This window comes from Onychomys torridus, chromosome 3 (assembly GCF_903995425.1).
Source record: "Onychomys torridus chromosome 3, mOncTor1.1, whole genome shotgun sequence".
NCBI classification, from domain to species: Eukaryota; Metazoa; Chordata; class Mammalia; order Rodentia; family Cricetidae; genus Onychomys; species Onychomys torridus.
In genome coordinates this window covers 97,823,612-97,838,826 of record NC_050445.1, presented here as the reverse complement: position 1 = coordinate 97,838,826, position 15,215 = coordinate 97,823,612, and the positions used below count along the sequence as shown (strand labels likewise).

General features: G+C 39.9%; 1 protein-coding gene across 2 annotated transcripts in view; it reads left to right on the top strand.

The window, feature by feature from the left end:
- Positions 1 to 14,935, top strand: part of Sumf1 (sulfatase modifying factor 1) — a 76,475-nt gene extending 61,540 nt beyond the window's left edge. For both annotated transcript variants that reach the window (XM_036180261.1, XM_036180260.1), the window contains 2 exons: positions 4,702 to 4,761; positions 13,864 to 14,935. In XM_036180261.1, the coding sequence (XP_036036154.1) occupies positions 4,702 to 4,761; positions 13,864 to 13,974 (171 nt within the window). In that variant the 3' untranslated portion in view covers positions 13,975 to 14,935. The remainder of the gene's footprint in view (positions 1 to 4,701; positions 4,762 to 13,863) is intronic.
- Positions 14,936 to 15,215: the final 280 nt, after the last annotated feature.

Below are 15,215 nucleotides of genomic sequence, written 5' to 3'. Positions count from 1 at the left end.
CAGTGAGTTTCATTGGGGTTGCTTATTGGGGTATTGATGAGGGGTTATTTAGAGGATTGTGGGCACCTTGCATGAGCTCATTATCTTCTGCTTTGGAGAATTATTATGTTTATAGTACTAGGTTGTTTATAGTGAGACAGTAAACACTGAAAATTTTAATGAATTGTCTCTGAGTGTACAAAGGAGAATCTTGTTATGCCAGAGAATTATAGGTTTTTTTTTGGGGGGGGTTGTTCCCCGCCCACCACCACCACCACAGGGTTTCTCTGTGTAGCTTTGCACCTTTCCTGGAACTTGCTTTTGTAGACCAGGCTGGTCTCGAACTCACAGAGATCCACCTGGCTCTGCCTCCCGAGTGCTGGGAGAATTACAGTTTTTAGTGCATTGAATCTGTTCCCCAGTTTTTATTAAAAGAGTTTGATAAGTAACTCATGAATGGTGATTTGAAAGACCCGCATTTCTCCCGTTTAACTTCTTTTTTCCTTCTTCTTCAAGCAATGTTACGAATAGTTCTTCTTGACTCTTCTTGGTGGCATCTTAGATAAATGTTACTTTTAAGTTTTTTGCTTTAAAAATGTTGAGATATAAATGAAAGTAGAGAGTCTCGTAGCTCAGACTCAGTGGTTAATAACTCTGTCAATCATGATTCATTTAATCAGAAATGGAACCAACCATAGTGAGTATGTGTCTGTGCACATCTACGTGTGCATTTATTACTGAATTTTTACCATCCAGAGTGGCTGTAATGCTGTTTTTCAGTTTCATTTTTGATATTGTCATACATATGTATACTGGATTATGAGATAGTGGTGTTTTTTCAAGTGGGTCTTTGAGATCTATGAGAATACAACTGGAAAGGAATATGCATGTCTAGTTGGAAAGAGCAAAGGAAATCTGGCACTTAGGATTGTCACCTGAAGTCCATGCAGACAGACTGAAACTGCTAATCTCTCACTGCTTTCAACTCTGAAGGTGCTCACTCCTATAGACAGGGCAAGTGTCCTTCATTTCAAGCCCAGAGCACACCTGCCCGAGTCAGGGGCTGAAGGATGGAGGGATGGTCTGAGGGAGATAGCTGCAGAGCTGCTTGATCTCCTCATGTTAGTATTCTGAACAGCAAAATACATAGCTCCTGTTTCTCTTGTCGTCCAGGCCTCCCAAGAGATGTTTCTTGTAGCTCCCATTAACCCAAAGTCAGAAGGAACAAAATTGTGACATGTAAGGCTTCTATTTTAGCAATTATCCAGTTTAGTTTAATCAAACACCTTTATATTATTTTAAAAGAAATTCTAAGTATATATGATTTTTGCCTAAAACTTCAGTATATATCTATAAAATGTAGAATTTTAAAGTAATATTTTTAATTTTTTGAGTAGAGTGGGTCTTGAGGACTCTTCCTTGATCCATTGTGGAATTTTGACTGACTTAATCTTGTGAAACTGAGTTGATGCATTCAACAGCCTTGTCATCTCCAGAAGTCAGCATGTTATAGTTCTTCTCGCCATCTGATAACTCTTACTTTCTTCTGTGACGGTGCCTGCGCCTCTGTGACGGTGCCTGCGCCTCGGATGGTGGCAAGCTAATCTAGATGACACATGTACAGTTACTCACACTGTGCACTTCCACCAGTGATGAGTCCTCTCTGACCAAATATGAGAGCAACAAAAATCCATGGCTATAAACATAAATAGTTAGAAAGCAGTGTGAAAGTGTCATCATTTAGCAAAACAAAAACAGTAGGCTCCCCCCTAAGGCCTATGATCTCCTCAATAATGGACTTTTGACAGTACCAGGCATGCAATTCCTCCTGTGGAGCTAGGCTCATAGGCAATCAGAAAGCAGTTGGTTACTCCCATAGGGATCATGGCAGTATTGTACTAATGGGCACATCTGGCCAACAGGTCAGTATTGTAGCATCAGGTTCCCACACTAGGTAAGACCAGTGATGCTTCTTTCCCCTAGCAGCCTTGATAGCACCTCTTATCATTCCATAGGCTAGCCATTCAGTAGAGTTTACTAGTCAGTTTGAGATTGATTTCTCTGTGTCCCGCTCCCAAAGTGAGTGGTGTCTTTAACAGTAGGCTCTTACCACCTAAAGATAGGGAAATAGAGATATCGTCACTAGCCCATTTATTTATTTTGTTTGTCTGTTCATGCCACAGTGGGTATGTGGAAGTCAGAAGACAACTTGCAGGAGTCAGTTTTCTCTTCTTCCATGTAAGACCTATGGATTGAACTCAGTTCATAAATGCTTTGTGACAAGCCCCTTTATGCCTGAGCCATCCCCACAACTCAGAATAATAACCTTTTAATACTCTGTCACATGTGAGTTTTAGGGTCACTATTTAAGACACTGTGTTGCTCTTAGTAATTTTCCTGCCTTTTTAGCAAAGTTAGGTAAGCCTATCAAACAGTTGTACCTGTCTTGTTTATAGGAAAAATAATCTTATTTATAGCACGTAGTTGAGGGTTGTATTGGCTGTCATGGTTGTATTAGCCTGTGATGGTTCCTTTAGTGCTGTGCTTCCATGAAGAGTGACATATTTTTCAGCTGCAACCTTAGGTCGTTGGAGTAGCAGTGAGAGGAAAATTTTGTTGTCACCTCTTCCTACTGATGAATGGCCCGTTCTTGTTCTTAGATGTATTTTGACAAAACAAAATTTATTTTATCTTATATTCTGGCACATGCTGTGATAGTTATGGTTAGAACTGATTTGTTATTAACCTATGGTTTGATAGGATGTGGCAACCTCCCAAGTCAGCAAAGGCAAGAATTCCCAAGCAAGAAAGTCTTAAGAGATATGGCCATCATATGGAGCAGATATGTAATTATACATGTTTCAAGTCATTTTTTTTTTATGTGCATTGGTGTTTTTGCCATGGGTATTGGGTCCCCTGGAACTGGAGTTACAGACAGTTGTATGAGCTGCCATGTGGGTGCTAGAACTGAACCCGGGTCCTCTGGAAGAGCAGTCAGTGGTCTTAACTGCTGAGCCATTTCTTCAGCCCTTCAAGTGAATTTTTTATTAATGCCTTCCCTTTCCTACTTTGTTTTGTGTGTATGCGTGTTTTGTCTGGATGTATGTCTGTGTCCTATGTGCAAGCAGTGCCCACAGAAGGTAGAAGAAGGCCACCAATCCCCTGGGACTGGGGTTTTGGATGGTTGTGAGCTTCTGTGTAGGTGCTGAGAATTGAACCTGGGTCCTCTGGAAGGGCAGCCAGTGTTTTTAACTGCTGAGGTATCTCTCTAGCCCCAAATGCGTTAACTTTTATACACTGATAACTCATCCAGAGGTTCTGATGCAATAGCCGTCTAATTTCAGATGTTCCTGAAGAGAAAGCTGTGCTTCTAGCCTTTATCTTCTCTGATGCTTTTTATGTTTACAGTATGCCAATTACCATCGATAACATTTATCAATATATCTAAGTGTTTAGGGCCTTGAGAATACTCTGAACTTGCAAAGGAATGATCTAGAGTCAGTTACTGTGTGACAATGTAGAAATACCTGGAAGAAACCTGCCCTTCTATCGACCTTAATAGCATTATCAAGACAGTGTGCTACCCCTGTTTGAAGGTGAGGCGCGTGTGGCCCTTTTAACTTTTGTCTCTTATTCAACAGTCATCGAAAAATATGTTTTTAGCTAGAAATGGGAAAACTAAGCCAGGAAGAGGGTTGTGCAGGCTTCTCTTATTTTCAGTAAACAGAGCAGATGGCCATGTGATTAGTTGTCTTTTGGAACAACAAAGGAAAAACAAAACCATTCTCACCCCCACTCCCCAGCTCTGGTTTATGGGAGCATCTTGGCACTTCTTACATGCCTTTTGGAGAGCTTACTTGATCTTGAAGCTTTTATCTTGGCAGTTGAAGCTTTAGCATTTTCATCTCCATTGCTGTTTTGTCAGAAGTTCTTTCTAGAAGAAACAGACTTGCCTTTTGGCTGCTCTGTCTGGATCTTTGTTCTCTTCCCCGTTCCTTCTTGTGAACGTTAGGCTCTCTCCAACTTCCTGCCCTCTGGTTTCTAATGGGAAGTAAGGTAGAGTGCTTCAGAGCACCAATCCTGCAGCAAAGCTTGGGTGGGAATCCTCATTCTGCTCCTAACCTCCCTCCAGAGGGATGCTTGATGACACAAGAATTAATACAGAATACGCCGAACAGTGCTTTCTTCCTAGTAGCCACTGTCCGAAGTGTTTTATTTTAGTTTTTAAGAAAACAGTGTTCTGCTACTGAATTACATTGGCAATTACATGGTTATATATAGTTTTTGAAACTGGGTGATGCACAGAGGAATTGGTAACCAACAACAACATGACTCAACCTTTCTATATGAATGAATAAGACAGTGATAATACTGGAAAAGTCTGCATATCAGGGTGATGAGGCAGGAGATGCTGCCAAGCAATTTATTAGGCACCCAGACAAAACATAGATTTCAGAGATTTGAGGTAGAATTGCTTTCTGTCTTCACAAAGTCTTTATCCAGTAGCAGGAACTTGGGTGGATTGTCGAAGAAAGGTGGTTGGACATTTGGGAACATGGGTATTCAGAAGGGTGTGGGTGCAGGCGCAGTGTCCAGGATAGAAACACATGTGGAGAGTTTAGGTAGCCATGGGATGACTGCTTCTAACAAAATGGACTCATTCCCACTATGTGAAGAGCATAGTGTTGTTGAGACTAACAGGATATTTCTTTTCATCCATAGAAAGGTCCTACTTCTGGTAAAGACCGAGTGAAGAAAGGTGGTTCCTACATGTGCCATAAGGTCAGTCATGCTACTTAACTGTTGAGATGTTCTTATGGGTCACAAATTCATCATAACATATTGCCCTCAAATGTTCCATTCATTTTTGCTAATAGAAACTTCTTCCCATCCAAATGAGAAAAAGACAAGGGAGTCTTCAATTTACTAACAGGCATGGGGGAAAGTAACAGGCGAAACAGAACTTGTGAATTATATGCTGTCAGCCAGATAATCTGCTGACTCTTGCCTGGTGAGAGGCTTCTGTTGGTCTGTGAAATAGTGTGGCCCATTTACCTATACCCATGTTTAAGTCTAGGACCACACCTATAATTTCAGATGTCTGTAAATTCCTGAATTCTCTGTTGATATTAAAGCTAAAGTTATAAATGGAGGATGGTTTGTGGTCTACCGAAATGGAAGCACCCTAGTGTGTTGGGTGTAAACATGTGCATTTTTGCTCCATGAGCTATGATTTCAGTGTCCAGACTGGCAGTTCCTGGTTAGTCAGAATTATTGGTGCTTCACGGGCAACTTTCATAAGGAATTTGGAAATAGAATGTAACCCTTCCCCTTTCCTCTTTTGAGTCATGTATTTTTAGTGCCTTGAGCACTCAGGGTCTGTCTTTGGCTGTGTACAAAGAAGCATTTTGCAGTTTAATATTACCAAGAATCTTTGCATGGTAATTGACTCAGTCCTGAGACTTAAAACCATCTATAGTGACTCCAAATTAAGTTATTGATTTTGTAATAGAGACATTATCAAACTTTGTCCAAAAACATCAGGATCTTTAAAGCTTTTCAGGTTTTGAAAACATACAGCAAAGTTTGGTAATGGCCTCAAGAAACTAGATGATATCCACGAGTGAATTTGTATGTGTTCCTTATGAGTTTCTTCATTTAGACTCTTTGACCATGTGATTCAGGTGGGAAGTTCATCCAGTTCAGCTCAATTCTTGCTTCATACCTGCATTAAATGAGCATAGTGGCACACACCTTTAATTCCATCAGACAGAGGTATATGGGTCTCTGTGAGTTCAAGATCAGCCAGGGCTACACAGTGAGGTCCTGTCTTAAAAAGCTCAAGCCAAAAAGGACAACAGATCTACACTACTAAGAAGATGTGGGTGAACCTAACTGTATGGAATCATAATTAATTAATTAAATTTTTGAGTCAGGGTCTTGTTATGCTGGCCATAGTCTCCAACTCCTGAAGTAAAGCATTCTTTTTCCTTCAGCCCTCCAATAAATGGGACTATGGATATATTCTACTTTCTTGGCTCATGTCTCATTTTGTTTGTTTTTGGTTTTGTTTTTTTTGAGACAGGGTCTCACTTTTGTAGCTCTGGTTGGCTTGGAATTTGCTATGTAGACCCGGCTTTCCTTGAACTCAAACAGATCCACCTGCCTCTCTGCCTTCCAAGTGCTGGGATTAAAGGTGTGCACCACCGTGCCCAGCCTTAATCATAGAGAATAAATAATTTTTTGAAATTAATTATTGTACTGCTATAGTTGTTATATTTCATATCAGATTGAGAATATTACATTTTTTTTTTCAAGACGGGGTTTCTCTGTGTAGCCCTGGAACTCACTCTGTAGACTAGGCTAGCTTGAACTTGGAGATCTGCCTGTCTCTGCCTCTCAAGTGCTGAGATTAAAGGTGTTGTGCCACCACCACCCAGCTTATTTATGTTTTTTAATCATAAATGAGTATAGATTTTGGTAGATGCTTTTTGCACATCTGTTGAGATGATTTTCTTTTCCTTTTCAGTCAGTTAGTACAGTATAATATGATGAAGTACAATGATTGATTTTCATTTTCCTGTTGTTTTTTTGAGTCAATGTTTCACTATGTAGCCAAGACTGACTTTTGAATTCACTATGGGACCCAGAATTGCACATTAGCAACCAATCATGTCCAGCTTGATTTTCATTTATTAAACCACCATTGCATTCCTGGTATATATTCTACTTAGTCATGATACATTATCCTTTTCATGCATGTTGGATTCAGTTTTTTAAATTGTTGAGAACTTTTGCATATACTTAATGATTAGTAGATCCTTTTTTTTCTTGTTCCTCATGTGTGGTTTCGGTTTATTATTATGTTCATAAATTTAATTGTAAATATTGTTATATTTTCAGTTTTTTATCCCCAATTTTTAAGAAGACTTCATGTAAAACTAACATTATTTCCTTCTGAAATGCTTGTTAGAGTACCTGATTAAAGGCATTTGGACCTAGACTTTAGCCTTCCCCTCCCATTCCTATGAGGAAAACCCAAGCAGACTACATTTGCAAGGAAAAGAGGCTCATTTTGGCAGTTGTTTTTAGGGATGCAAGGATGAGCAGCATTATATGCTGATTATATTTCTGCTGGCAGTATTCAGAGTTGGTCCAAGGCATCACATGGGAAGTGATGAGGGGTGTTTGTGAGTGGTGTTTTATGAGTGGTGTGTGTGTGTGTGTGTGTGTGTGTGTGTGTGTGTGTGTGTGTGTGCGCGCGCGCGCACGCACTCCTTATGATCACTCCCCTTCTTCCTATAAAGTTAATAAGATTCAAGTATATTGACTCTACCTAACTCTCCTTATGATCACTCCCCTTCTTCCTATAAAGTTAATAAGATTCAAGTATATTGACTCTACCTAACTGATATTACCTAATCCTAATAACCTCCTCAAAAGGTCTCACTTCTAAACAACATAAGGTATGTCTCCACCCCCTTGACAGCCTTAGGGAATACACTCAAACCGTATCTAAACTATCACAAGTTATAATTGTAAAGTTACTTATTTAATCCTGGCCTTTATAGATTATCTGTTTCTACTTGTGTAAACTCTGATAATTCTCTTTTTTAAGGAATCAAGTTTTTCATGTGAATTTTTGAATTTATTATTTCAATCTGCATTTTCATTGGTTATTTAAACCAATTATATTTAATGCAACTATTGATATTATTGGGTTTGAAATTGGTTTCTTGAGATTTTGGTTTTTTTCTTTGCCTTATCCATCTTTTGTTCCTTTTAAATCTTCTTTTGGATTAAGTTATTTTAATGACTTCATTTTCTCTCCTTAGACTTATTATCTATAACTCTGTTTTAAAATGAATGGTTGATTTAGAATCAAGTTAATAATTAACTTTTCTGAATCAACCTGTAGGATGTATTTTGACTTGTTTAGGCTCAGAGTGATGGAGAAACTATTATAAGAGAGAATAATAGAATGACAAAACTGGCTAGCATTGGAATTTTTCCAGAGGAAGACAGCAGGTCCAGAAATAAATAAAAAGAAAGAATGTTATAATTAATTTTTAAAAAGTTTAATTTTTATTTTGTATGTATGAGTATTTTGTCTGCATATATGTCTGTGCACAACTTCTATGTTGAGTGCCCTTAGAGTTCCAGATAGATGAGCCACCATGTGGTTCTGGGAATTGAACCCAGGTCTTCTGGAAAAGTAACCAGTACCCTTAACCACTGAGCCATCTCTTCAAAATTAATTTTAAAAATTACTCTGACTAGAAGGTAGCATACTTTTGGTCATGAACTAAAGCCACTTTGCTATAAACTCCTATAATTAAGTAAACTTATATAATCATATGTATTTTTTAAGAGTTACTTTACTTTACTAATAAAAACAACCTTTTTGTTTGTGTATGAATGTGGTGCGTGCATGTATGTCTTCTCGGTGCTCATGGAGGCCGGAAGAGGACATTAGATCTTCTGGGACTGCAGTTACTGATATTGTGAGCCACCATGTGAATTCTGGGAATCAAACCTAAGTCCTCTGGAAAAGCAATAAGTGCTCTTAACTGCTGAGCCATCACTCCAGGCCCACCATTCGTAGTTTGTGACAGTCTGTCAAAGCTTCTGGAATGAGAGAGGACACAAATAGAGAAACAGTGATGTAGCACAGCATCCAGTTAAGAGCATAGGCTGTTACCCTAGATCTGTTGATTACAAGCAGTGTGGCCTTAGGCATACTGTTAATATCTCTTGGCCTGTAATCTCATGTATGTAATATGAGCGTGATTTATACCTTTCTCATAGGATTATCAGAAGAATTCACAGAATCAATTTATGTTAAATCAATGGAGTGGTTCACATAATAAGCACTCAAATATAAATATTCATAATTGATATTGTTAGATTGATGCCTAACATTCCAATGTGGACTCTTCATTCCAATCCACAGCATCAGGGGGGATCAGACTACCAAGATGACAAGGGAGTTGGTCTGTGTCATTTGAAACAGCAGTGGTAAGACCTGGGTTCAGATACATGCTTCCCTAGAATGATTTTATTCAATATGAGATACAGTTGCCTTAAAAATACCCTTTATCTGAGAAACATTGTCCTCTCATGAAAACCATATTTCTGTCTCATTTGTGTTCATGTCCTCCAGGCTAGTAGGTCATTATCTTAAATGGATTGCTTCCTGATCTAGGATTACATCCTTAGCATAGATACTGATACCACTTTTACAAAGTCATTAGCCATTTTGATCAAATCAGGTTGAAGCAAGTCCCTCCTACTACTCCCATTCTTAATTAATGAAATGACCCATTTTTCAGACACCCAAAGACCTCACTTCCTTTAAGAACCACTTTTGATGCTAAAAATAGAGGCAAAAAGATAAAGAATAACTAGAACATTCATAACCAGGGCATTTGCTCTTTATTTGTGTCTCTATTAGTGACCCATTATTGAAATTTAAGAGAAGTACTTATTAATAAATATTTTCTGAGTGAATGGATGTGTTTAAGTAAAATGATGGTATGAATTGATTCTTTGCAGGTGATGGGCTACCCTTTCAGTACTCATGAGTGCAGGTGTGTGCAAGCGTGAGTGTGTCTGTGTGTGTCTGTGTGTCTGTGTATCTATGTCTGTTGCTAAGGATCAAACCAGGAGCCTTGCCCACACTGGGAAAATGCTCTACCATCAAGTGATGTCCCTGTCCCCTCATCACGTTTGTGGTGAGACTTTCTCTTTTGGGATTCAGTTCTCGTAGTTGTTTTGGCTAATGGAAGTCCCAGGAACCGCTGCTGTCCAGTAGTGACCCTTTTATGTGGTTGTTGATTTTGAGGGTTTTTGTTACACCAACAAGGCAAATTCATGCATAAAATTTAGAAAAGAAAGATAAAGATGGCAATAAAATCAGACATCTTATAACCTAGAGAAAACTATTAGATGGTGTTCTGCCATGAGTTTTTATGTACTTTAATATATATTTTTCAAAATGGAATTAATTACTTTGTCTATACTCAAGGTTTTCAACTATGGTCATAATAACAATCTTGTAAGTCACAGATCTTTTTTCTAGTCTCTTGTGTTGTTGATGCAGAATCCTTCTTAACAGTCTTCTGAGCAGATACTGAAAATTCATCAGAGCTGTTGCAGCCTGGCTTTTGTAGCATATAGAATAAGCCATCCAACAAAAACTATAGTCCTGTGCTCTATTACCAGAGCTGTCCTTCAGCTTGCTCGTTTATATGGCAATAAACCTTTCCCTTTCATCTGTGTAGCACAAGTCTATCCACAGTTGAAAGCTGGAGGAGGTGTCATTTTTTTCCCCCACACTCAACACAGTCTCAAGGGCCTGCTTCAAAGCTGGACAGTAGAGCTCTTGTTTCTGTGAGGAAGAGGTCAGCCAAGCCGAGGTTCTGTGACCAAGATTGTGTGTCTGCTAAACATATCATTTGCAGTGTTCTCTATACACCACTTGTTTTCCTTTGGTGTGGAGGGGTTTGTTTGGTGTGTTTGTTTTTGTGGTGCAAGGGCTTGAACGCAGGCCTTGCTCACACTAGGCATGTGCTAGTCTAACCCTGAGCTCAGTCTCCAGCCAAGACGAAGTGTTTCTGTGGACTTCAATGGACAGCTTCACTTTATGAATGAGGACCCAGATTCTTGAATTTCTGTGGACTTCAATGGACAGCTTCACTTTATCAATGAGGACCCAGGTTCTGGAAGGCTTTGCCTGAGGTTAAATAGCCACTGAGCTCAGAAGTTTGCCCTTGCTGGTCAAAAATTAGTAAAACATTTACCACCATTTTCATTTGTATGGAGTTTAAATTCCTCTATGGAGACAGTAGTGTGAGTTCATCTCTTTATCTGCTCTGTTTATATTCCTCATACCTAAAATTGCATCTGGCATATTACAAGCTCTCAGATATTTAATGTATAGTCCTGCCGTGATGTGATCGGGCTATGGTCTGGCTGTGTGCTCTTCCCTAATTTTTGCCATTTTCATGCTTCTGATACCATTGTCTAGCCACTTAATCTGCCGGCCACTCCCCTTTATAAATTGCTGCTACTCAGAGTGTACCCAATGGGCTGAGGCATGAGGCAGCACCTGGAAGCTTGTTAGAACTCTACTTTGAGTGCCACATGAGCCCCATGAAAGCAGCGTTCTGGGTGTACAGCCTAGGAATGTGCATTTGAACAAGCTCTCCAGGCTGTGTGTGTGTGGTCTCGTTGCAGTGATAAAATACTCTTACTAAGCAACTTAAGGGCTAGTGAGATGACTCACTGGGTGGAAAGAAGTACTTGACAGGACCGATGACTATTAGGGATCATTGAAATGTACAGTGTACAGACAGAATAAACAATTTAAAAGCAACTTATGGAAGAAAAGGTTTATTTTGGCTCACAGTTCCAGGGTACTGTATATCATGACATGAAAGTCATTGTGGCTATAGTTTGAAGTATCCACAGTAAGGAAACAAATATTGGTGATCAGCTAGCTTCCTCCTTTTTATGCCATCTAGCACTGAAGCCTAGGGCATGATGCCACCCATATTTAGGGTGGGTCTTCCCATCTCAGATAACATTATCTAGATAATCCCTCACATTCATGGCTAAAGGTTATCTCTTTGGTGATTTTAGTCCTCTCAGAGTTACAGCATTATTCACCACAATTGCATTCTGAGAACCACTGTCATAATCATGTATGTGTCACTTAGGCCAGGTACTTCCTAGAGAAATTGACATTCCACTAAGGATTTAAATGACAAATTCTTTTAATTAGGTTGGTTTGTAACTGTTTGATGTGTAGTCATTGTTTTCTTGAACGCCTGTGGTCTCCAGCCAGCCAGGACAGGACCATGCCTAGACCTGGCTATGTTCTCCCAGTGTATACAGTAGGCATTCAGGAAATGAAATTTCTCCTGATGTATGCAGTAGGCAGTCAGGAAATGAAATTTCTCTGGTGTGTATAGTAGGCGGTCAGGAAATGAAATGCTTGTTGTTTTCATTGTGTGTGGTCCCATCGTGGGATGAGACTGTCAGCATCTGTGTGCCTCCTCTGACCTTGACCTTTGCTACAGCATGGGATTCACTGCATGTGTATGGTTTCAGAGAGCACTAAGTTCTATGAGTTTGATTCTAGAAATATCAGAGCTCTGCCATTTCACAGCAGCCTAGTGCTTGCACCAAGGTTTCTGCTGTGTCTTCTCACACACTCCTCACCAGATGTTTGCGAGCTTCTGTTCATGAGTGTCACACAGGCACAGATACCATCAGCTTCTTATTATTTCAAGCACATTCGAAATTCATCTTCTGTCTGCCTACCTGAGAATTGGTAATACATTCTGTTCCTCACTGTCCACAAGGAAAATTGGCTGCTATTGTTTTATTATCTATAGAAGATAGAGCATTCTGTCTTTCTTTTTTTATGGGGGAAATGCACCAGAGAATTTCCATGTCAAACTCAGAGATAATTTTTATGGAGATTAGAAGCACCTGACTTTTTGTGAGAGAAAAGAAATAATAGGAATAAAAAAATGTCTTGCATGTTGACCTATTTTTTTCCCTTCCTACAAATTATCTCTTCTGTGTGAGTTCCCAACATTTTCTTCACAATTCTTTTTGAAGTTTCTTTAACCAGCTGGCAGGCACTTGAGTTCACTGGGCCAGCTTTTGAGTTTATGCTCATGGTACCCAGGATGACTAGTTTGTTTTCATTTTCTGTTACTTTGAATCAGGGAATGAACCTCCCAAGAGTTCTGTCTGTGCATGGTTATTTTGGAATCTGGCAGCTTTCAAAATGCTGTGTCAACTAGTCCGTGGCTACAGATACTTGTCCTGTGCGTTTGTGTGAGTGTGTTTCTCAGTAGGATGTGTGTGTCGGTGGTAGGAAAGAAGGTGTGAGAAGGATGGCACCCTTCCCACCAAGAGTGTAGGCTCTTGCTAAGAAAAGAACCACACTGCAGTTGGTCCAGATTGGAGTCATGCATCCTTTAACAACTGTACCACCTTCTCTAACTTGTTTGGTTTGCCTAAGCACTTACATTAAAGAAATAAGAGACAAAAGTGCCTGCTACCATGCCTGCCATGTCCTGGCAAAATCAATGTCCATGTTTGTGTGAGCACTTAGACTCTGTTCTTACACAATCAGATAGAATGAAATAAACTGCACCCCAAAATGTATAGCTTTATTATTACTGTGATTTATACTCCCAGGACATTGGGAAGAAAGCCTTTCTTATGTTTTATGTTCCTATGCTGACTCTTTAATTTTTACCATCCTGTTTAATATATTACATCACATTTGATGTTGTTATTAATGTTTAATTGCCATTTGTCTCTATTGATAAAAATGCCAAAAATTGATACAATAAGCTAAAAATCAGAAACTTCATTTTCAAGGATAATGATTGTGCATGTTAGAATCTTGCGGGTCTTTTAGTGCCTTTTTTCTCTTAGCATATGGTTATATAGGTTAGGCCATACCATATATACAGCTCTATATTCTGACTTTTAATTTAACACTTTATTATGGGAATTCTGTGTTTTTACATATTATGTAAAAACATTATTCTCACTGGCTGCTGACTGTATGATCACATAGGAACCATGGATGGTTACTGTCTGCCTTTTTGGGTGTTTGTAAGTGGTGGAGGCCTTTCTACTCTATGTAGGTAGTACATTTCAGGTAAAAAATACTGGCTGGTGGACTCTTGAATGTGCTGCCCTTTGCCAAGCATACATTAACACTGAGTGTCTGGGAGGGCAAGTCAGGGGAAGCTCTGACTTCAGGTAGCGCTGACTTCTCTGTACCAGGTACTTTTGTGCCCTAAGCCTTAGGCCAAGGTTCCAGGATCTCTTATGGCATGTTCTCTCTTACAGTCCTATTGCTATAGGTACCGCTGTGCAGCTCGAAGCCAGAACACGCCGGATAGCTCTGCATCCAACCTGGGATTCCGTTGTGCAGCCGACCACCTGCCCACTGTGGACTGACAGCCAAGAAGAGCCTTTCCAGATCCAGGACATTGTTTCTGACTTGCAACTGGCTTCTCCCAAACTCGGAACTGATCTTGTATAAAGAATTCCCACGTGAAGAGAGTTCCATGTGTGCCCAGTGGCCAAAGCCCCGTCTTGCGTGCCCAAACTGCTGCCTGTCAGTGCTCGTGCTTTACCGTGTGGTGCGTCTCTGGGGATCATCGCCGTGCTTTACTTTGAGAGCCTTTGAAGAGGGAGGAGAGAGCGAGGAACCTTGATGTGCTGCCCAGACTCTGCCACAGGGTTAGACCCCGGGGTGCAGGACTTCATCTGCCTGGGCCTCTGTCCTGTCATCAAATGAAGGGATGGACAACGCAGTCTCTGAGGCTCTCTCCAACCCACAGATTCTATGCGTAATAGCAGAGTGTATTGTGATTGCATAGTGAGAATTTATGACAGATTATTTTTTAGCTATTTTTTTGCCATGTGTGAACCTTGGGTACTACTAATCGTATAAGGTGAGCATCCTCTTCTGTATTCTTTTCAGGAAAGGGTAGGGTGTGAGTCTTTTATATTCCTACTGCACTTTGTTCTTTTGAGGAAATCAGTGTCTTCTACATTGTGTGACAAATCCCATGGGCCAGTGATGGGACACTCAAGTTCAGAGTTCTGAACACACAGGAATGTCTGTGGAGTGACTCTACTGTCCCTTATCTGTTAACATCAAGTGCCTTTGGCTCAGAGGGACAGTTTGAAGCCCTGTTTCCCCTTCGCCTCCAAGCCTTCAGAGAATGTGAAATGTGTACTAATTAGAGAAACTGTTAAATTCTAGGTATAAGGGAAAAAGAACCAGGGCCTTGAACAGACCAAGTTCAGGGTACTTGGTACATTATACTAGAGAGATGGGATATCTTGTTGACTTTGAGATACCAGATGCTTTGAGTCGTGCACTATGTCAAATAAACTGGTACCCAAGTCAGACTTCACTCCTCATTCCTTACTCGGTCGGACTCTCTTTCTCATCCCCTCCTTTGTATTTTTCTTAAAAACAAAAACAAAAACAAAAAAACATTGTGTGATGCTTGTATATTTTGTTTGCTAGAAATTTTTTTTTTTTACATCCAGAAGCTAGTTGATAACTTTGATGCATGGGTAGTTTGTGGCATTTTTTATTCCCTGAAGCAAGGACATTCTGTCAGGAATCCTGGTCTAACCTTGCTACTTCTCACCACAACAGACACTTCAAAGTCAAGGGCGTT